The 24,883-nt window shown below is 34.5% G+C and overlaps 1 protein-coding gene across 2 annotated transcripts; it reads left to right on the top strand.

The window, feature by feature from the left end:
- Positions 1–9,519: 9,519 nt before the first annotated feature.
- On the top strand, positions 9,520–20,641 carry LOC112006919 (probable disease resistance protein At1g61300). Of its 2 annotated transcripts, none has more exons than XM_065779413.1 (5): positions 9,520–9,673; positions 10,158–10,282; positions 10,433–10,488; positions 16,711–19,723; positions 20,101–20,641. In XM_065779413.1, the coding sequence occupies exons 3-4, from the start codon at positions 10,470–10,472 to the stop codon at positions 19,701–19,703; spliced, it is 3,012 nt and encodes a 1,003-aa protein (XP_065635485.1). In that variant the 5' UTR covers positions 9,520–9,673; positions 10,158–10,282; positions 10,433–10,469; the 3' UTR covers positions 19,704–19,723; positions 20,101–20,641. The 2 variants fall into 2 exon arrangements, with proteins under 2 accessions (XP_065635485.1, XP_065635486.1); XM_065779414.1 differs by having other exon boundaries at positions 16,711–19,726.
- The last annotated feature ends 4,242 nt before the right edge of the window (positions 20,642–24,883 follow it).

The following is a 24,883-nucleotide window of genomic DNA, read 5'->3' as shown; positions in this document are numbered from 1 at the left end:
TGATTTCCGGGTCAAAGGAGTAAATCCGGTCAAACTGAAGCTGATTTTCCGGAAAATAAAATTTTCCTTTCCTGCCAAACACTAGGGTCAGGTGGTAAATGATTTCCGAAAATCATTTACCACCAAAACAAACGGACCCTAAGTGTAAGGGTGGTGTGAACGGCCATGCCCGTTAAAGAAATAGTTTTATTTTAAGTCATTTTGTTTTGCATCAAATTTTTTTTTTTTTTAAAAATAAGAGTATTAAGACGTTTTTAGTATCTGATTATTACCTTAAATATTGTAGTTTTTTTTTTTTTTTTTGAAAGCAGGGCACCTGCTAAAATTTCATTACCAAGAGAAAAGAGAATACAACAAAGCCCGTAAAAGCATAAGGCTAAAAGAAAAAACTATAAACTTTATTACTGCCTAACTTGACACAGCAGAGGAGGACATTCTCCCTTCCAGACTTGAGAAAACTCATTAAGCCTCGCATACTGAGCCAGCTTGTGAGCAGCCTTGTTGAAGTCTCTTTTCACATGCTTGATTTTCCAACTACTGAAAGAAGTAAGCAGGTTACGAATTCCTTGATAAATATGACCAACACAGCCACCATTTCCAGTTGCTAAGACATTAGAAACTGCTGTTAGAGCATCCAATTCCAATATAACTTGTGATAACTTCAGCTCTTTGGCCAGAAGTAGACCACTTTCCATTGCCAAAGCTTCAACTTCCTCCACCCGATATCAACCTTGAAGATAATTACAGCAAGCACCTGAAATCTTACCCGCTGCATCCCTTATAACAACCCCCACACTTGAGTTCTTATCACTTTCCGAAGTAGCACCGTCAACATTGATCTTAAATATACCAGGGGGGGGCGGTATCCACTTTTCTTCTGACCAAGCCAATTTTTGAGAACAAGCTGCTACAACACTTTGGAATTGAAGAATATGATCCTTAGCAAAATCCCAAATACGGTCAGGAATTTTACACAAGGAATCATGCACAATTCTATTCCTATTGCACCAAATTGCCCAAGCAGCCCCAAAGAAAAACTCCAAGTCACTGGTTGAACCAGCTTCCAAAATATTCATAGCAATATCTACCATTTCCATACTAGGTTATGAAATTCTATAAGATTGGTCTTAAGATGCTAGTAAGAGATTTCGAATCTAAGATTTCATGAATATCATGAAGTTAACCTTTTGAGTTCTATTTGTCACTAAAGTAATATTTGTAGTCTTCTCATAAATATAGACCAATTTTTTATTAAATTGACCCACAATAAGTCATACTTAACAAGTATCTTAGGATATCCGTTAACATTTCCTTATCATCTTACACAATGTTTGGAAACGGGGAAGAAGAGAGAAAATAATGAAAAAGCAAGGAAGGCTAGTCATTTTTACTATTTGGTCACTTTTTTTTTTTTTTTTTTTTGGTATTAGCCCAATTTGGGCGAAAATGGGAGGAAGGGATAGCAATAATTTCTTAGGCTCCATCACTTTATACTATAAAATAATTAATTTGTCTTTTAACACTTTTAAGAATTTGCTAGTGTTCTAATGTATGAATTTACCCGACATTTATAAGGGCACAAAGGAAAAGCATGCATTTTTCCTTTATCTTCCTTATACAAACCAAACAAAGAAAGATGAATTCTCACATTTTCTACTATTCTTTCTTTCTTATATTATATCCAAACACATCAAAGGAAAATATTTTATTTGAACAAAGTTTAGCTACAAAATTAGTGGTAGTTTTAGGTTACAAACTTACTAAATATCTTTTTATTGGAGATGAATTTTGACAAATCCACCTTTGAATTACATTTTCTTCTTATATCCTCCACACTTGCAAAATTTTAAGAAAATTAAATATCAATAGCTATATCATCAATAAATTTTTTAAATTGCAAGTTTTTGTAATTTAAAATTATGCATAAAATATAAACTTATAGATCATATAGTAAATAATATTTTATTGACACAAAATTTAACATGTGTATTACGAGCGTAAAGAACATACAATTCAACGGTTAGATTTTCAAAATATATTGTAATATTTATTTTATTCAATGAGTTTATAGTCTTAAATTATAACCAATTTTATAACGAAATTTTATTATTATTATTATTATTATTATTATTTCTATTTCTCTTCCCTTTTCCTAGCTACAACCAAAGTTACCAAATATAGTGTTAGACAATCCATAGCAGCGGAATTAAAAATTTAGCTTTTTAGTTTCACCAAAAGTTACTTTATCTATTTTATCTACACACATACTGCAACAGTGGATCTATTTTAGCTTTCAACACAATAAAATATTATAAACATCACAATAAAATAATATATCCCCTACAATAAAATAATATATCTACTATAATAAACAACAATCACAACCACCTGCAACTGCTACTGCTGCCACTACCGCCGCCACCGTCGACTCTTCCACCGCCACTGCAATCGCTACCGTTGCCACTACCACTGCCACCGACTCTTCCACCACCGTCGACTCTTCTACCGCTGCCACATGATAGAATAATATATTCTCTACAATAAACAATAATAACAGCCACTACCACCACCACTGTCACTACCGCCACCGCCACTGCCACCGCAACCGCCACCATCAAAAAAATTATTTTTTTTCTCACCAATATTAAATATTAATAACCTATTACTTAAAATTTATTGCAAAAATATTGTGGTAACATTTCTTAATTTTAATTTCTTATTATTCTTTATTTTATTTTTCCCATTATCTTATTTGGTTTCATCCAAATACACATTTCTTTTTTTTTTTTTCTTTTTTTTTTACTCTTTGTTTTTCTCCTCCACACACGTATACTCCTCTTTATCTTCACTCTATCTTCACTTACACTTTTGTTTTTCTACTTCAGCTTTGTCTTTCTTTCTCTTTGACTCTATCTTCACCGCCGCCCCCACAACAGCCACATCGGAAAACATTGTAAACAAATATACCCCGAAAATTTCATCAATTGCACCAAAATGCCCATAAATCGGAAAACACAAGCCCACTACCCACAACAGATCGAAAAACACAAACACAAACCCACATCGACGCTGGGCATGAGATGGCAAAGAGAGGGTGGAGCTCGGAGGTTCGGCCTTTGAGGTGGAGATCTAGAGAGAGAAAATGCGAGATAGAGACCCACATCGTCGTTGGGCATGAGATAGCAAAGAGAGAGGGGGGTGGAGTTGTGGAGAATGCAAAGAGTGGTCGGCGCTGGGCTAGGGCTTCGGTTGGCGCTAGGCAGGGGCTTGGTCGGCAACAACGGGCAAAAACGAAGTGTGAGGACTGAGTAGAGAGGAGGAACGGGCAAAAATGGAAAGATGAAAGAAAAAAATATATATATTATTAAAATATTCTGACTCAATGTGAATGCAACATAAAATAGTTTTTTTTTTTTTTTTAGCTATAGTGTAGCTGAGAAGCTAAAATTTTTAGGTTTAACTCCACTACTGCAACTCTTTTTTTTTTTTTTTGGTGTAGCTATATAGCTAAAATAACTATATAGCTATTTAACTACATTGCTGCAAATGCTCTTAGGTAACTTTATCTCAATCCCAACATTTTCCACACGGACCTCTAGTCAACATGAGCTGGGACCCATTAATATGAATTTACTAATTTGCTCTACTTTCCTAACCACATTTTCCGCGCAGACTTCCTAGTCAACATGAACCGGGACCCATGTTACCTTTTTGCTTTTTTTCCACATTTCTTGCTATCAAATCCAACCCCAATACAAGTTTAGCACTGAAGTACACTGTCAAAACGCAAAATCAAAGTTTATTGTCTATTTGGGTCCGTTTATTTTGTTAAAACTGAAAACTTTTTTATGAGAGTATTATAGATAATTAATATCTTGTACTTCCCTTATATCAATTATCATCTCAACGATCATTTTATCCCATAATGATATCTATGCTACCTAGTATTGTCATAATATCAGCCAATTTCATTCTTTTAACTAACTGAGGAAGAATTTACAAATTGATAAAACCAAATGATTGAATTTTCCATCTCCAAGGAAAACTAATCTGATCCCCTATTAGAAAAATTCTCAATTCCCCTTCCAGATCCATTTTTCTTTGATCCTTCGATAAAAGGATTCATTCTCTTCACAAAAAATAGGAGGTACAATTGAAAAGGTCTTATCAATAAAATTTCCATTTATCCGAGATCTAGGCATAGGTAACAATCCATTCTATAATTTTTTATTTTTTATTTTATTTTAACTTCCTCTTGCGAGAAATAATCTCACAAACAAAGTTGAAATAGTACAGTGAAACATATGAATAGTACCAAAAAGTGTAATGGAGCCCATAAATAGTAACAAAAATAAATTGAATAGTAAAATAAGCTGGCAACTTTCATTAATGCCAAATGCACACTTAAATTAAGCATAATCTATTCATCAAAAAAATTAAGAACAATCTTAAAGTGATGGTTGTAAGAACCAAACTTGTTCATGTTTGTTTTTTTAGCAAATAAATTAAACTCAAGCACAAGTTTAAGCTCAAATATAATAATTTATTCGTGAACAAGTTTATGAAGACACATTCTTGATTTAACTATATATAGCATGCGCTTGGCATGGCTTAAAAAAGCTATTTTTTTTTTACTATTTAGTTTATTTTTGCTACTATTCATAGGCTTCACTTCACTTTTTGATACTATTCATGAGTCCTACTGTACTATTTTAGCTACCTTTTGATTTTATCTATAGAATTTTCAGCAAAAAGTTTTCAGTTTTAGCTAAGTAAGCTGTTCTCAAATGGGCACATAATATTATATTTTTTTTTATATATACTCTCTAAAAAATAATGAAATAGACTTGAGAACATATTTTGTAAGTTCGTAATTACGTTTATATAATATCAAATTCATATTTGTAATTCATTGATATATATAAACAATTAATTCAAACGTGTTATTAACTCTCCATTTGTTTTGAAGTAAATCAAATTCATATTTGTAATTCATTGATAATATATAAACAATTAATTCAAACATGTTATTAGCTCTCCATTTGTTTTGAAGTAAATATTTTACACATTTTACAATGTTTGTTTTGGTGTAAAATGTGGTCAATTGTAAAATGTTTTACAGTAAAATAGTAAACCAAGCCTAAAATAAGTAAAATATTTTACGCTTAAAACAAGTGTAAAACATTTTACTTGTTTACTCAGCCAACTCTTTACCCTCTCTCTCTTCGACTAACCCATCTGCCCCTCTGTCACTTTGGTTCTTCTCACCCACCGATCACCACTACTTGCGAATGCATTAATGTCTCCTCCTTGTACAAACCCTCTCCTCCCTCTTCTTTTCTCTCTCGTATAGTCCTTTAGGATTCAATTGACGAGCGAAGGTCATATGGGGTTTTGGCGGTTGCTTTAATCTTGTTGCTGGTAAGTTTGTGGGTTTTTAGATTCTCATATTAGGTTGTGTTCAAGGGTTTTCTTTTTGAGTTTCCAATTTAGGTTCCGAGAGAAGAGGGGGGGGGGGGGGGTGGCTTTCTGATCTAGGTTTTTGGGTTGATAGTGGTTAGTTTTGTTGGGTGACTATTTTTTGAATGGTTGGTGTTGGTTTTGGTGGTTGTGTTTCTTTTCCCTTCCCGATTTGAATTTTGGGGTGGTGGGTGGTGGTATGTGCATCAGTACTTGCATTTGGTGGGTTTTGTTGTTTTGAAAACTAGGAAAAAAATCATTTAACTGTAAAACAAACACTTAAAATTATTTCCACGATATTTTCAAGTTCGCAATTAGACACGATAAAATGAAATTGTTTATTGAAAAAAATTTGCATCTAAAGTATTTTGCATCTAAAAATATTTTATTTTGAAATAAACAAAATGTAAAGTTATAACTTTTAGCGCTAGATTATTAGAATTTAACAAAACAAAGTTTTTTTTTTTTTTTTTTTTTTTGAGAAACAACAAAACAAAGTTGATACAAAGAAATAAAATAATATGTTCAATTACATACAATATTCCCGTGAAAAATACATACAATATTATACTTCCACATGTCAATAGTAATAGTAGTACAATACCAGAATATACAACAGTGGAGGTATTAGCGTTATTATCAGGGATGATAAAGGAAATGTGGTGGTAGCTTTAAGCAAAAAGATTAAGCTACTATGGATACTATAGGTTTAGAGGCGAAAACCTTTGAGGCTTGCCTCCCTTTCACCCATGTTGTGGGAATTAGAGACTTTATTCATGAAGGGGACTCTTTGATCATCTTCCAGGCTTTGAGTGGGCATTCCTTGCCTCCCTCTTCAATTGCACCAATTGTATTTGGTTTGATGTCTTCTACTAATGATTTTCTTAGAGTTGAATTTCCACATGTGAGATGGTAAGGTTATAGACCTGCTCATCTTTTAGCTAAATATGTATTGGACATTGATGATTTCTCTACTTGGATTGAAGAGAATCATTATTTTGTTGAACAAACTTTTCTTCATAATGTACTTTTTTTTTTTTCCAATTTTAAATAATATTCTTTGCCTTTCAATAAATAAAAAATGGTGGAGGGATTGGACTATGGTGATCAGTTAAACTCCAAGACTTTTGACGTAGACGCTCTGCTTTTAGGGAAGAAGAAGTTCAAAATTGGGCCCATCGTAATGAACTTTGTAGGATAAGGTATAAAGCCTAAAGGAATTCAAAATACTTATATAATTTAACAATAATTAAAAAAAAAATATATACAAACAATAGATATGTAACGTACACCATAGTAGAGATCTTACTCAATTTTACATGTTGTCTTTTTGTATTAATTAATTGGCTAAAACTTAGTACATATGTGTACTTTCACACAAGTGTTTCACAACTAGGTTGAACCCATATTTTCAAATAATTAGGTCATGTTTGGTACACTAAATGAGGATTATAATAGGAAAGGTAATCTTTAATACTAAGAATAAAAAGTGTCATATGGGAATAACTAAACTTATTAATAAGTTTGGTTATGAGTTGTAATATTATAATAAAACTTAAAATATATTAGGTAAATTACAAATTACACCCCTAAAGTTTGAAGGTGTTTGGATTTTATATCTTGAAGTTTCAAAATTTAGATTTTACCCCCTAAAGTTTGAGAATGTTTGGATTTTACCCCCTCAATTTTAGGAGTGTTTGGATTTTACTTCATAAATTTTGGAGGTATTTGGATTTTATACCCTAAAGTTCCAGAATTTGGGGTGTAAAATTCAAACACTTCCAAACTTTAGAAGGTAAAATCCAAATTCTAAAACATTAAGATGTAAAATCCAAACACCCTTGAACTTTAGAAGGTAAATTCCAAATTTTGAAACTTTAGGACGTAAAATCCAAACACCCCCAAACTTTAGGGGAGTAATTTGCAATTTACCCAAATATTTTAGTAATTATCTTACTCATACAATTATCTTTCTTAAAAAATACTCATTAAATTTAAGAGATATTAGTTATTTTTTATAATTTTAATTTCATAATCTATATATGCATTAATAGCCAAAATTTAGAGAAAATCCATTTAGATTTTAATTGGATTCTCACTTTTGCGTCACGTGTCTTATTTAATTTTTAATTTTGTGCCAAGTGAATTATTGAATGTAAAAATTGAAGAGTCCAAATCTAATTAGATTCTAAATTGGATTTCAATTGGAGTCCAATTTTTCGCCACATGTTCGTCTATGTTTTTAAATTTTATGGTAAGTGAATTATTAGGTGTGTAAAGAGGGAAAATTCCCGACTTATCACAAGCTGACACGTCACACTACCAAGTCCACAAAATACAGCAAATTACAAAGCGCCATCTACTGCTGCTAGGATTTACTATCACTATTCAAAAGCTAACAGAAACTTACCAAGTGTCATGTAAGAACCAATCGCGCATCAGCTCGTGTAAGCGATGACATAAGCAACCTCGCACGTGTAAGCAATGACATAAGCAGCCTCGCACGTGTAAGCAATGACATAATCAACCTCGCACGTGTAAGCGATGACATAAGTGGACCAATCAGACTGTGACATGTGTCACCAATCAAATTCCGCCACATGTCGCTCATCCACCCCAAAACTCCTATAAATAGAAGCCTTCCTGAGACATTTGGGAGGACATCAAGCCATCTGAAGCATTCAGAAGTCTAGAAGCTCTGCCGGAACCAAGCTCTAAAGCCTCCAAGAACTTCAACTTCGAATACGAAGAACATTCGAAGAGAAATCATCCAAATCATCCGCCTAGATCCAAAAGTTTACGGGAATCAAGCGTAAAGTATCTGAAAATATCAACAAATCACAAATCAATGAACCTCTACGGATCCAAGCTCCTAAAGGCCGAAGAACTTCCACCATAAACCTTCAAAGACGAAGAACACACGAAGAACGTGAAGAACAAAGGATTTCTAACAAGCTCATAACTGGAGATTCATTGTAATTCCGTTTCAGCAATCTTCGATCCATCCCTCAACCAAATTGAAGGATATTTTGTGCTCAAGTCACAATCACATTACCACAAATCCAAATCAATAAGTCTTGCAAGGAGATCGAATCAGAGGATTACTCTTTTGTAATTGTAGAGAATTGTACCACACATATTCAATACAAATTCGCATTTGTGCAACTATTTTACTTGTTTGATTTATTTCGAACTAGAAATTTAGCCGTCTACATATTCTGGCATGCCTAGTGGGACCTCTTTACAAGGTGCAAAAACTAAAGAGTCTAAAACCATTTCAATATATATATATATATATAATTGGTTTTCTCATTATATATAATGAGAAACCATTGCATATTCTAGAAATGTATGATTTAAAAAAGTATAAGCTATTCCATGTAAAATTTAAACATCTTTTAAAAAAGATGTATAATTTGAGTCATATAATTGATATTGTTTTTAATTATACCCATGCATATGTATAGAGTTACTAGTTGCTATTAAACTATAGGAAAGTGTCTATTACAGTTTACTAAAATATATGTATGGTAAATTATGCAGCAAAATACTCATATTTTGAAATTATTTAGCAAAATGCCGCTATTTTTAAAACTCAATTTTAACAAAATCGAGTTACAAATGGCTATGCATATTTTGCCACTTATATTTTTTTGAAAATTTAAGTAGAACTCAATTTTGAAGAAATTGAGTTTTACACAAAACTCAATTTTGTTAAAATGAATCTTAAAAAACATGAGCATTAGATTAAATAATTTCAAAACAGAAAATTTTACTGATAATTTGTAAATTAGCCTCCATTTAGATAGAAATGAAAAATTAAAATTATTTTACTATTTAACTTATTTTTACTACTATTTATAGGTTCATTGCACTTTTTAATACTATTCATAAGTCTTATTGTTATATTTCAACTAACTTTTACCTTTATTGCTGAAAGTCAGCAATAAGTTTTCAGTTTGATTAAATTGGTATCCAAACAGGGCCGATACGTTTGGCAGGAGGCCCAGGACCAGCGTAAGATAAAATTTGGAGTGCTTCACTTTTTCTTTTGTCTGAACTTTGAAGTCAACATTAAAGACTAGTAGTCTAGTATACGCAGAGAGAGGCTGAAGTTGAAGATTGGACACTGTAGCGAGCTCCTAATTGCCATCTCCGTGTTGGTGGGTGCTTCTAGCTGCAGCAACTAGTGCTAATACTGATTCTATTAAGGGTTAGTCTTCTTTGTCCCGTTCCTCAGTAATTATATGGCTTTCTTTTTGGTTGGAGAAAATGACTAGTCTAGTCTGTATTTTAAAGATTTCTAAGCTAAGAAATGTTAGTGGAAATGGAAAGAAAAGAGAGCAGAATCAACATAGAGCAGTTTACTTCACCAATATAAATCCATGGCAATTTACTTAGAGTAGTAACAAGTTCATCAAACCTTGCATAACCCCAATTCCAAGCCTTGTCTAGAATCGCACTAGATAGTTTTGCATTTATTGAGCGGGCATCATCAAACACTATTCTATGCCCAAATTTTGATAGAGAGGGCCATCTGGGTGTCAATTATAATGCTACATGTAAATATTTGAACCATCCCCTGCTAGGAACTTGATTAAGGGTCTAGCCAAATCTCTAATTTTCAAATTTCCTCCATCCCCATGAACAACATTGAGGGATTTTGATAAATTAATAGTTTTTATTTATCTAAGCAGGATCTCTTTAAAGGTTAGTGGATGATGATAAAGATTCAATATCAAAGGAGAACGAAAGGAAGAAAAATGATATAGATGATTGTTAAAGAAGTCTAATTCAAGCAAAGCTGCAAGAGCAGATTGAGGTATGTATTCTTTTTGATAATGTTGTTGATTCATAAAATGTTATAGATTCATAACATGATAATTTTATATGTTGTATTTTATTTATTTTTTTAAAATATTATCTAAATGTCTTACAGTTGATGCAATGTGGGTTTTATGATTTGATGCAGTATAGTCAAAGTTGCATGCTGGGAAGAGAGTTATTCAATGAGTAGCGGGTTGAGAGGTATTGCTCAACCAAAAACACAAGTCACAAAGACTAGTGTTTTTTTTTTTTTTTTTTTTTTCATTCAATTATCCAAAGCTATCTTTACAATGGCATAGCATGGCTCTTTATACAATAAAGAGTTACTTATGATGACATCATAACTAGCAAACTCACTACTCCTAGCACTTGCTAAATAATCACAAACTATATCTAATACAACATTTATTCCACATGTCTGACTAACTTTGAAATCAATCAATCACATGCCTAAAATATTTGATAATATGTTCTAAATATAGCATTGCTTGGAGTTGGAACTTGTTCGCTTGGCTTCATCAAGATATACTCAGCCATATGAATTTGCTTGCTTCAAATGCTTTGCATCAGATATTTGTTACTCATTTTCATTGTCGAAGCTTATGGTTTTTATCATGGTCCATCACAAATCAACCCCATGAGGGTGGTTTCGGTATTCGAAAAAGCTTAGTTCTTTTAATCAACCCCTATAAGGAAAGTAGATTTGGAGTTTTGTAGTGGAAAAGTATCATCTTTGGAGAACGCTCATTTAGGTGAAATATGGAGAAGAGTGGGGAGGATGGACAATGGAGTGGATTAAGGGACATTATGATGTTAGTTTGTGGAGGTCTAAGTGGGGGGTGGGATTTCTTCAACTACTTAAGATTTGATGTACGAGAAGGATCTCGAGTGAGGTTTTGGACAAATGTCTAGAGTGAATTAAAGATTTGTTCCCATAGCAAACTCCCAATGATGCTTCTATACAGAGTTGGACTCACTTCTACCCCGGAAGGATCAAGACTAAGCTTGGTAGACGAACTCATAGGAGTGGAGGCATGCTTTTTGGAATCTAGTCCAAACTTCTTAACAAGATTTCTAACATATTTTTCTTGGAAAAGGAATATGCCATCCTTCTTTTGTTTGACTTGAAGGCCCAAGAAAAATGTAAGCTCCCTCACCATACTCATCTCAAATTCTTTCTTCATCTCTTCGGAGAACTCTATAGATCGAGCATTTATGGTAGCTCCAAATACTATGTCATCAACATATACTTGAGCTACGAGAAGATAGTTCTCATAATTCTTGACAAATAGAGTCCGGTCGGCATATTCTCTTTTGAATCCTCTATCTAGGAGGTACTGTGTAAGCCGATCATACCAAGCTCTAGGAGCTTGTTTCAAGCCATAAAGTGCCTTCTTCAATCTCAACACATGATCTGGGAAGTGAGGATCTTGGAAACCTTTAGGTTGTTCGACAAACACTTCTTCATTAAGGTATCCATTGAGAAATGCACATTTTACATCCATTTGATAGAGTTTGAAGTCCATAGTACACGCAATTGACAAGAGAATGCAGATAGACTCAAGTCTAGCTACGAGAGCAAAGGATTCATCAAAATCTACCCCTTCTACTTGAGTGTAACCTTGAGCCACCAACCGGGACTTATTCTGTATAATCTCGCTATCCTCATTGGTCTTGTTTTTGAAGATCCATTTGGTGCCAATGACATGAGCTTCTTTAGGCCTTACATCATTTCTCACGAATTGATTTAGCTCTTCATGCATTGAGTCCACCCAATTCTCATCTTGAAGGGCTTCTTGTAACGACAGAGCCCCCAGTTTCCGACTGCTGTGTGCACATACTTCAACCCGGGCTTAGGTCTCCGAGTTTTCACAAGCTTTTGGGGTAAAAGCTTGTGCACATGTTAGGGGTTGCCCGTCACTTATGAACCTTTGCTTTGGTCGCTCATTTTGCGATGTGGGATCAGGACTTTTGGGCTTAGATTCCCTCACCCTACCACACCTTCAAGAGGAGAGCCGACCTTGGCTCTGATACCATTTGTAACGGCAGAGCCCCCAGTTCCTGACTGCCGTGTGCATATACTTCAACCCGAGCTTAGGTCCCCGAATTTTCACAAGGTTTTGGGGTAAAAGCTTGTGCACACGTTAGGAGTTGCCCATCACTTATGAACCTTTGCTTTGGTCGCTCACTTTGCGATGTGGGATCAGGACTTTTGGGCTTAGATCCCCTCACCCTACCACACCTTCAAGAGGAGAGCCGACCTCGGCTCTGATACCATTTGTAATGACAGAGCCCCCAGTTCTCGATTGCCGTGTGCATATACTTCAACCCGGGCTTAGGTCCACAAGTTTTCACAAGCTTTTGGGGTAAAAGCTTGTGCACACGTTAGGGGTTGCCCATCACTTATGAACCTTTGCTTTGGTCGCTCACTTTGCGATGTGGGATCAAGACTTTTGGGCTTAGATCCCCTCACCCAGATATTGCCCATCACTTATGAACCTTTGCTTTGGTCGCTCACTTTGCGATGTGGGATCAGGACTTTTGGACTTAGATCTCCTCACCCTACCACACCTTCAAGAGGAGAGCCGACTTGGGCTCTGATACCATTTGTAACGACAGAGCCCCCAGTTCTCGACTACCGTGTGCATATACTTCAATCCGGGCTTAGGTCCCCGAGTTTGCACAAGCTTTTACTCCAAAAGCTTGTGAAAACTCGGGGACTTAAGCCCGGGTTGAGGTATGTGCACACGGCAATCAGGAACTGGGGGCTCTGTCGTTAAACTTCTTCTACCTTCTTCGGCTCAAATTGGGCAAGGTAGCAATGGTACATTACATGGTTGGCAACAAGTGTGCTTTCCTTTCTAAGATGAAGTCCTTCATCTAGACTCCCCGATAATATTACTTTCTGGATGATTTTTAACCACTCTTGATGATGGCTTCTTTGAGGTGGACACTTCATCATTCTGTGAGATGGGGGGATGAACTTCCGGAGGGGTGAGAGGACTTGAGGATCTAGACATTGACCTTGTCTCCATTCTAGAATTCACGGGAGTAAGACTCCTTTTCCAATGTAAGTCCTTCTACTTCAACATCTTGGGCTTCAACCTAAACTGTGGTTTCTTTGGAGCTTGGTCCTTCTCCATCATCATCAATTTCTACTCTTGTTATGGCATCATCAATCACCACATTGATGGACTCCATCACCGTCTTTGTTCTCTTGTTGAAGACTCTATATGCCCGACTAGTGGTAGAATAACCAAGGAAGATGCCTTCATCACTTTTTGCATCGAATTTTCCAAGGTTCTCCCGATTATTTAGAATGTAACACTTGCTTCTGAAGACTCAGAAGTACTTCACTTTAGGCTTCTTTCCATTCCAAATTTTGTATGCGGTCTTCTTCGTTCTCGCTCGGAAGAATATTCTATTGCCAATGTGACATGAGGTGTTCACCACTTCTTCCCAAAACTTTTGAGAAATTTGCTTATTGAGTAGCATAACTCTTGCCATTTCTTGAATCGCCCGATTCTTCATCTCAAACACCCCATTTTGTTGAGGAGTTTTGGGAGCTGAAAATTCTTTCATGATCCTATTCTTCTCACAAAAGGACTCAAATCTTGCATTCTCAAACTCCTTGCCATGATCACTCCTTATCTTGACAATAGGAACCCCTTTCTCGTTTTGAAGTCTCTTGCAAAGAATCTCCATCTTCTCACATGCTCCTGATTTCTCTCTAAAAAACTCCACCCAAGTGTATCTTGAGAAATCATCAACAATGACCATGATATACTGTTTTCCTCCTAGGCTTTCGGTTCTCGTGGACCCCATCAGATCAACATGGAGAAGCTCTAAACATCATGAGGTAGAGATCACATTCACCTTGTGATGATTAGACCTTGTTTGTTTCCCCATTTGACATGCATCACAAATGGTCTTCTCCACCTTTCCAAATTTTGGAAGCCCCACAACGGCTTTAAGTTTGGACACTTTAGCCACTTGCTTGAAGTTTGCATGCCTAAACCTTTGATGCCAAAGTTTCAACATATTGTCGGTTGTCCTATTTCCTTCCAATATTTGAATCCCTTCTTCATTAATGATCAGACACCCCTTCTTAGAATTTTAAGGAAGTCTACATCACATATTTGAGTAATGCTCAAGAGATTCGCCTTGAGCCCTTTGATGTAAAGAACATCCTTCAATAGTGGTAGCCCCAGTATCTTTATAGTCCCTTTGCCAAGTACTTGAGCATGGCTTTCATCACCAAATATCACATAGTCACCGACTTTCTCTTTGAGTGACTTAAACAATGATTTATCTCCTGTCATGTGACGAGAGTAACTACTATCAAGATACCATAAACAAGAGTTAAATACTTTCAAAAAGGTGTGAACAAATAAGCAAGCATGGGACAAGCACTTTTGAGCTTTTAAAAGAAATTTTTCTTCATTTTCCATTCTCTTGCTAGATCGAATTTTCTTTTTAAGATCATCAACCTTATCACACAATGTTCTATTCCTTCTTTTATACTTCTCAATCAAAGAATTTGACTCACATAGATTATTGCGTAGGATATGGTTCTCATTTTTAAAACATTTTAGCATGTGAACAGACATTCTAGCATGTTTCTTTGTTTTTAATAACTCTAAGAGTTCATTGTTGGGACAATCTTCAAACATACTCATAGAGTCATTATCACAAACATTTAAGCCACAATTCAATATAGCCTTTTTCATAACTTCATCCATAGCTATAGGGGGTATAGGATCACACTTAGGTAATGAAACCACAACAAGTGCACCTTCTCTGATATTAATTGAAAGTTCAAATAGTGTGTAAAACACTAATGAACGTTTAGACCCCCAATTTCAAAATAACCAACACAAACTTATACCTAAACAATATATGTGCGGAATAATAGGTACAAGCAAAAACCCAAACAAGTAAACAATTCTACACCATAATTAATCACAACACAGCAGCAATTAAAAGGTAAAAGTAAGGGTTAGAGAGATGCAAACATAAAGATAACACCGGCATGTGTTATCGAAGAGGAAACCAAAGAACTCAGTGAAAAAACTCTCTGCCGCCTTCAAAACGGTGAAATGATCCACTAGAGAATAAAGTTGGAGTACACGAATAACAAAATACCCTCCAAGCCTAGTTTACCTAATATACTTAAGCCCTCCAAGCTTCTGCTACCAACTGGTTAAGTTTAACCGTTTCTTCTCTAACTTTCTGGATCCCGCAATAAGCCTATTGCATCAACTAAATGAATTGGTCATCTCTGAACTACTTCCCAAGTACCAAAATACCTCCTCACTGATATGAGTATGGTGAGATAAGGATTTGGCTAATAAACCTCTCTAGGATATGTCAATGGAGAGGGTGAGAGTAGAGAAATTTGGAGAATCAAAAATCTAAGATTGTGGATGTGTCAATCTTGGTTTTCTTTAGGGTTTTTTTCTCAAAATTCTCTCTGGAAGCTCTCTACATTTCGTGGGTATAAGGGTATTTATAGTAAGGTACGTGAGAAATGTGAAAAGTCATTTTTCTGCAAAACAGGGCATTCTAGTGACTCACTCTCGCGACTGGAACGAGTCGCGAGTTAACTGCCAGGCCAGACTGTATTTTTTGTCCTGTAGTGCTCTGCTATTGTGACCTTTCAGCTTCCTGCATGCTTCACACGTGTGGCACTTTGGCGACTTGCTAGTCGCGAAATCCAGTTGCGAGACTCCTTTAAATGCACATAACTTGAGTTTTCTTCACACTCTCTCACACACAACTCTTACATAGTTCCCACCTAAATACAGAGTATCTATTGTTAAAATTACAAGCAAATTTGGCACGGAATAAAGCCAACACATGGTTGAATAAATTCAACCTTACAAAAATAAAGAGCCCATGAATGAATAATTCTTCATTGATTAAAATTGTTACTTGAGAATGTTTGGTTATGCTCAAAGGAGAGTGATTAATGCAAAAAGAAAAAAAAAAAAGAGTAAAGGAATGCTTTTTTGATAAGAAAAAAAGGTAAAGGAATGCTAAAATAATATGAATAAAAGTACGTGGTAAAAAATAACTTGTCAATTAAGTAACAGAAAGTATGATTTTGAATAGAATAAAATGGCGAAAAAAATTCATGTGGCAAACCCCAAAAGTTTGGGACTAAGGCCTGGTTGTCAATGATTAAAAATAGGCTCCATGTCTGCTTCATGAGAATGTGAGAACTGTGCTTTGATTCTATAATTTAACCATGTGAGAGTCATCTACTAACATGATTGCTAAATCCACTCAGCATCTTTTTGACTAACCACATCCTTGTTTGTGTTGTTGTATATTTTATTTATTACTTGTCTAAACTGAAAAGTCTTCATCCGGCATTTTGAGTTTTGTTAGCATTTTGAATTCCCTTTTGTTGTAACACAGATATGTTTGAGGCAGCAGCTTCTGGTTTAGGTTTGGCTGCAGCTTCTGGTTTAGGTACTGCAGCTTCTGCTGTGTGTACTGCAGCAGGGGAGGAGGCCTACACCTATGGGAAAAATATTGTCAATAACATGAGGCGCAAACCTGATAATGAAGCTGATAATGATCTAGAAGACAACCATAAAAGGTTAAAAGAGAAAGCAAAGAAGCTGTATGCAAGAAGGGATAATATATTGGCTCAAACAAAGACAAAGCTACTCAATCAAGTATGCGAAGCTTGGATTTCTAGGGTCATGAAGAGTGAAGAAGAGGTGCGAGAACTAGAAATCAAGTACAATGATGAAAAAAGTAATAAAAAGAGACGGAGTCAGCATGGGTCAAGCAAGTCACGCACAGATCTTAGCAATATCATGGCAGAGAAGTGTGATGAATTGCATAATCTTTGGTTAGAGGAAAAGTCTAAGATAGGAATACTAGTTGAGAAATTGCCAGAGCGTGTGATAATTATGCATGGACCCAAACCAGAAGACAAGCCATTTCTCCACTCAACTGTTGAAGAAATACTGGGCCATCTTAGAGATAAGAATGTAAAAAGAATTGGACTTTGGGGAATGCCAGGAATTGGGAAAACAACCATAATGAAGAGCTTAAATAACTATGAAGATACTGCTAAAATGTTTGATATTGTTATTTGGGTAACTGTATCAAAGGATTTGAGTTTAGAAAAGTTGCAACACAAAATTGCAGATCGGTTAAAATTGAATATGGAAGGCATCACTGAGCCTGAAATTGCACAACATATATGGAGAGAGTTAAAAAGCAAAAGGTATCTACTTCTTTTGGATGAAGTTTGGGACTTTCTTGATCTGTCTCTAATAGGAATGTATGAAAGTGAAATGGATAGCAAGGTGGTATTGGCAACTAGATATCTTCATGTTTGTTCTGATATGGATACTCATTTGGAATTAAATGTGCCACGATTGTCTGAAGCTGATGCATGGAATATGTTCAAGGTAAAGGTGGGTCGAAATTTCAATATTCCAAATGTTGAACCAATAGCCAAGGAAGTTGTTATTGAATGTGCTGGTTTGCCACTCTTGATAGACAAGGTAGCAAGTAATTTTAGAAGAAGGGATAACATTCACCTATGGAGGGATGGATTAAGAAGTTTGCGGAGATGGCCTAGTATCAAAATCCAAGGCATTGGTGAATTGATTGAGTGCTTGGAGTTTTGTTATGAAAATTTGAAAGATGAGGTTCAAAAGGATTGCTTTCTCTATTGTGCTTTATATACTGAAGACTATGAAATTTATACAGATCCTCTATTGGAATGCTGGACAGTTGAAGGTTTCATTCATGATGCAAGTGAGTTTAGAGTTGCACGTGGGATAGGGCATTCAATATTGAAGGAACTTATCAGTGTGTCTTTGCTAGAGAAGAGTGAAAAGATGAATCATGTGAGGATGAACAAAGTAATACGAACTATGGCACTTAAAATTTCTTCTCGAAGATGTAATTTTAATATTTTGGTGAAACCCCATGAAGGGTTGCAAGACGCCCCCGATGAGGTAGAATGGCAACAAGCAAATCGAATCTCCTTGATGGATAGTAAATTGGGCACTTTGCCAAAAATGCCAGATTGCAATAGGCTTTCCACACTGTTATTACAGGGAAATTGGGAACTAAAAGAGATTCCTGATTTATTCTTTCGATACATGCAAAATCTACGAGTTCTAGATTTACATGGCACTGGAATAATGTTATTACCACCAACTATATCTGTCTTGAAGTGTCTCAAAGCACTATATTTGCATTCCTGCATCTTTTTAATGGAACTCCACTTAAATGGACTTGAGCATCTTGAGGTGCTTGATATTCGAGACACTGGGCTTAATCATTTTCCAATTCAGATTAGACATTTGATTCGGTTGAAATGTTTTCGTATGTCATTGTCGAATTTTGGCATTAAACATTCAAGTGATGTAGAATCTTGTCGAAATGTCTTTTCAAGTCTTTATTTATTGGAAGAGCTACAAATAATTGTGAATTCAAATAATCAAAGTTGGGAGCTAACTGTAAAGGCTATTTCTGAGGGAGTGGCTACCTTGATGCATTTGACTTCACTTTCAATTTGCTTCCCTACAGTGGATTGTCTTAAGAGTTTTATCTCAATGAGCCAATTATGGAAAGATAGCTGCTTCACATTTCAGTTTTCTGTTGGTTACCATGACACAACCCTTTATAAAATTCTTGGCTGCTTTGAATATCAAAATATGAATTTTTTGAAATTTGCAAATGGTGAAGGTGTAGATCCTATCATTTCAGATGTACTTTTGAAAACTCATGCATTTGAATTGATTGGGCACAAGGGTGCTTCAAGACTATCAGATTTTGGTGTCAATAGTATCAACAAGATGCAAGGTTGTTTGATTGAAGGGTGCAATGAAATTGAAACGATTGTTGATGGCAATAGCATAACAGGAAGTGCGTTAATATGCTTGGAAAAGATGCTCATAAATAATGTTCCAAATTTAAAAACCATTTGGGAAGGTCCGGTACATCATGGAAGCCTATCTCAGCTAACAACTTTAACGTTATGCAATTGTTTGAACTTGAAGATGATATTCTCTAGTGGCATGATTAAAGAACTCTCTAAACTTCAACACTTAGAAGTTGAAGAGTGTCCTAAAATTGAAGAGATAATTACAGAGTCTGAGAATATTGGGCTGGAACCTGACGTGCTTCCAAGTTTAAAGGTGCTAGTACTTTCTAATCTTCCAAGAGTAAAAAGAATTTGGACAAGTGACTCATTAAAATGGCCATCTTTAAAGAGGATTAAGATATCCATGTGCCAAATATTGACAAAATTGCCTTTCAACAATGAGAATGCAATCAATTTGAGATGTATTGAAGCTGATCAATCATGGAGTGCATTGGAATGCCAAGATGATGCTATTAAACAAAGATTAAGGTCTATATGGTTTCAATCTCCGTAATAGCGGTTCTTCTGGATAAGGTAGTGGTAGAAATATCTGCTCAATCTTTGAGTTTGTAATATTTAAATTGATTTTCTTTCCTTTTCAAGATATCGTTTGAATGTGTGTGATTACATGAATGTTGGATTGAAACCTTCCTTATAGTTGGCTATGATTGTCTTAAATCTTTAATGAAAACTCTTGAACATTTAAGTTATACCATGTAAGATAAATCTTGCTTCACTTCGGTTATGGGTAGCCAAACCTACCTTATATGGGTATTTCATGAATATTTGTTTGATTTCTGAGTAATAAGAACTTTTGTCTATATAGAGAAAGTATTGCTTCTAGAAAGCGTTTAGAAATGTACTGTACATACTAGAAGCCTAGCTTGACTAACAGCTTTAAATTTATGCAGATGTTTGAAGTTGAAGGTATTCTCCAATGGCATAGTTGAACAGCTCTTTGAACTTCAATACTTAAAGAGTTGAAGTATGTCTTGAAATTAAACTGATAACTGTGGTTGGAATTTGGAAATACATTTGGTTTGGTTACTCATTGAAGTGGCTATAGTTAGAGAGGATTGCAATATCTAATGTGCTCAATGTTGACAAAATTTCCCTTCAACAACGAGAATGTAGATAATTTGAGACATATTGAAGGCAATGGTGGGTTTAATTATTATGGCAAGAAGATGCTAGTGAACAGTGATTACGATCTATATGCATTTTAAACGTAATGCATTCGGCTTCATTCCTGTTCACAGCAGTCCTGTGTAAGGAAGTGGTCGAGGGTCTGCTCCCAACCTTTGGTTTGTAAGATTTAAAACTTTCATGTTTTTCTACTCTTTAAAATGACATATGAATGTTAGCATCTACTAAGACTACTACATTGACATGTGATGTGATTGTTTAGTGTTTGTAATTTAAATAAATATTAGACTGAAACCCTTTTATATAGTTGGCTATGATTTTATAAAATTTCTAATGAAGTTAATACTGTTTAAGATGCAATTTCTTGCAAATTCACTTGAGTCAAATCTACCTTTTTCACATACCTCCAGCTTTTAATTGTTTGATTGGAAATGGTCAGAGTCCAGTTTGCCTCCTGATCATCTTTCCCAAAACTTTGTCTTGTTCGATATAGTATGATTGAAACATATGAGCGTGACTTATCCAAAATTGAGGCATGAAAAGTTGTGTTTATTAGAGACTGAACAAAAGGTGGTAAACTACGCTTCGTCGATGTATAGGTGTTTTGTGTATTTCTGTTTGTTTAACTTCTTAGTAATAATGATAATGTGAATAACGGGAAATTTTGACTCCATTCGTAAAATATTGCTTCGAGAACCATTTGGTAATGACCGACATGCTTAAAATTTCAATCTCCAACAATTTGAGATCTGTCAATAAAAGGTTACAATTTGTTAATAGACCTATGTACACCCTTACTTTCTCGTTCCCTCCCTCATTTATCCCTACCTCACAGATGAAGCAAAATCCATGTTACCTCCTCACCTTTCTGATCCAAAGAAAACAGACAATAGTAAAGTTTAGAATCTAGTGAACAAGGAAACTCCATGCCAAAACTTTTGAAGTAATTGCACTAATTTTTTTAGAAAGAGGCAACTTTCTCTTCTTCTTCTTATTTATTTATTTATTTTCCCTTGCGTTTTCGTTACTTCTTAATAAGAAAACTAAAGTCTTCGTTAATTTTGATGAGTAAAATGTATGACAGCAAAACATTTAAAAATGACCACTACTCATACAAATGTTCGCGGAAAAGAGGGAATAAAAAAGTTAAGTATTATCTAATACAAGCGGGGACCAAAAAGAAAAAAAAAAAAAAAAGTGAATTTGCCTAATCAAAAAAGTCATTCTATTTCTTATCTAGAGTTCTCAAAATCTCATTTATTGTTAATCATATCACCTGCATTTAAATATTTACTGACTAATATATTTTTAATATCTACTATTTAAATAATGATGTGGAAAAAAATTTACACCACTTATTTAACATAAATGATATTATAGTCACAAATTATTTTACATTTTTACAAACTATTAAAGTGACAAACTCTTACTAGTTCTAATCAGGACCCATCACTAACATTACATTTTTATTTGCCAATAATTATTTGGAAAATGCTAAAGGCTCATCAGTAGTTTATAAAAGTGTTGTAAAATAGTTTGTGTCTGTAGCATTACTCATTTATCATTGCTGTGTAAAGATTCTAAGAAATTTATTTTGGAGTTACTTTATGTCAATTTCTCTCTTTTATTGCTTAATAAGGTGAGATTTCATAGAATGGGGATTGTATGTTCGTTTAGACCCCTATAAATTAGATTCATTTAACCTTATTAATTAACCAAGTAGTTACTTAGGTTGATTTTTTAGATTTAGGTTAAACTCATGCAATCATATTACTTAGTGTAGAAAAGTAAAGAAGATAGTTATAGGATGACTCAGGAAAATTAATGAAACTAACAGTTTCAAGGTAAAAACTTGGGGAGGATTTAACCTACCTATTCTCAAGGTAAACAAATTCACTATGATAGAATGAAAGTTTACAGTAGATTTTCTCCCTAAAATTTAAAGCTACCTCATGAAGAACTTACTCGCACAACCAGGAGCAGCTCCGACTCTACGGACTCTTCTATTTGAATTTGCTATGCACAAACACCCACATTTGTGACTTTGAGATCACATTTAAAGGTTTTAGATCACCATTAGTAGTAGATCTTTATGCAACAACTTGTTTCCACCAGTTCTTGATTGTAGATCTTGTTCCGATAGATGTTTGTTGAGTTAGAAGGCTACAGAAACCTCACAAATCTCATAGGAGTAACTCACAAGACTTTTAAGAATTTGAAACGTATTTATGGTTTTCCTTTTATACCTAGTAGTTTTAGATTGAAACTTTAAACGTTTTCGCGGGCTTTAGACTTGATTTAAAATCTATAGAATACGATTTTCAATCAATCGAGCCTTTCTTTTGGTCGGTTGAGCTTCACAAAATCTGAACTCTTCTTTCTACAGCTTAACTGTTCTTGAATCTTGACTTGAACAAACTTGAGCAATGTCTAACACCTAATCTAGATGTGTTTTTGTTTTCGGTTTGCTAACATCATAAATTTGGAACCTAAACATTTATCCTAAATATTTAGAATCTAACAAGGATCCTTTGGAGTTTATAAAGTAACCCCATTTAGATTTTCCAAAAACGTTGTTAAAGTACTTATGTCCACGGTGAGAAAGCTCTTGATGATTAAATATTGATATTAAGAACTAATGCTACAATGAACCCAATATAAGATTTATATACTAGATAATCCTTGACTAATCCTAGACTAACCTAGTGTTATGTTGCTTGTTTTACAAGTGCATGAGTCTACAATTGGTTTATGCCACTTGAGTCACAATATATCTAACAAATGTAATTGTCTCCAGATCTCGGCCCTTAATCCCTTGAATTAGTGGCATGTGTTGTGCTTCGCGTAGGAGCACTCACATTTTTTATTTTTGAGTTATATCATTCTTGTAATCGACTAGAATCTCCACAAATCTTTCAAAATTCATAGGATAAACAAGTCCCCCAAATTCAAAGAATTTCCTAAATCCATGGAATTGATTGAAGTCTCAACCATTCCTTCTATCACAAACGACATTTCATTTCTAAAGTTTAGATATTTTCAACAGGTAAAATCTTCCCAATTACAACATTTTTTTTTTTTTTGAAATTTAGGTTGTTTCAACACATTAAATCGTCCCTAGAACAACTTTCCATTTCCAAAATCTAGGCTGTTTCAACACAAAAAATCACCACCGCACACCTTTGGTGTGATGGTCACTCTACAAGTATAAATGCTTGTGGAGTATGGGAGGCAAGGGCCGGGGTTCAAGTCTCCAAGAGAGAGTTTCACATATATACTTAGATTAGACTAGAGTAGAATTCTATCTTGTAAAAAAAACACACACACACACGGAAAATCTTTCCTAACAGGAAATTTCGAATCACACCCTCCTCCGTGGTTATTATTTACTCCAAATGACACCCCTCACAATTATAATTCACCTCAATTACACCCATTGTAGTAATAATGTACTTGGGATTACACCCTTCATAGTTATATTGTTGGGATTTGTTCCATAAAATCTAATTTGTATGATTATTTTATTAATAAAAATATTTAATTTAATGAGATTGTATGAACATTGGACATTATGCATTCATTTGAAAATAGTGCAATGGTTACATTATATGCGATTTAGGTACATTGACAAAATTAATATATAGAAGATTTAAATTGCAATCCCTTATGTTTCATAAACTTTTGAGGGATTGTATTCAATGTAGGTAGGGTCTCAACGCCTAATTTGCTCCAAGAGTATAAGCATAGCAAACAGAAAGTGGTCCAAGGATGCCTTAGCTTAAAATCACTATCATTTTATTTCATATTATATACTTCATATACTATATATAATAGCAAAAACTGAGAAAAAATTAACTCCTACAATGTCTCATGTGATGCTACCTAGGAACAAAAAACACTTAAAATTTTGCCACATCAGTGATAGACCTGTTGGTTTGGTCCACCTTCTTACCGTTTTTAAGGACCAGTGTATCAGTCTAAAGACCCTGCTTCAATCCCAATCATTGAAAAATTTAAATATCTTTTAACCATTATTTTTATTATTAATTTTCTAAAACTCTCCCTCCCTTTTACCTCTTCATCTCCCCACTACTTTCTTCCTTAATATCATCATTTCTCTACCTTTTTGTTTTCCTTTATTTTGACTCTTCTTATTCTCAACATCTTACTATAAATTGAACATTTCTCTTTTCATTCTATGCATAGTTTTCTACACAAAAAAGGTTACCTCTCTCTCTCTCTCTCTCTCTCTCTCTCTCTCTCTCTCAATTTGTTTTTCATTTTTTGTTTGATTTTTTATATATTTTATTTTCATTGCATCAATCCTTTAGGTTGGTGAATTTTTGTGTTAATTAGAATTCTATTTTGGGTTCATGCAATTTAGTTTTGTATTTTAAGATGTTATCTTTTATATTCTATTTGATTAAATATTATCCTACTGCATTATACATATAGTACTATATAATAATATAATGTTATTATATTACATAGAATAACTTGGATAATTTGATGTTTACTGCTATATAGTTTATTTTTACTCTTTTTTTT

The sequence above is a fragment of the Quercus suber genome, unplaced genomic scaffold (genome assembly GCF_002906115.3).
Source record: "Quercus suber isolate HL8 unplaced genomic scaffold, Cork oak 2.0 scaffold_207, whole genome shotgun sequence".
In the NCBI taxonomy this organism is placed as follows: Eukaryota; Viridiplantae; Streptophyta; class Magnoliopsida; order Fagales; family Fagaceae; genus Quercus; species Quercus suber.
Note: the sequence above shows the minus strand (reverse complement) of the source record. Positions and strands in the feature narration are given on the sequence as shown.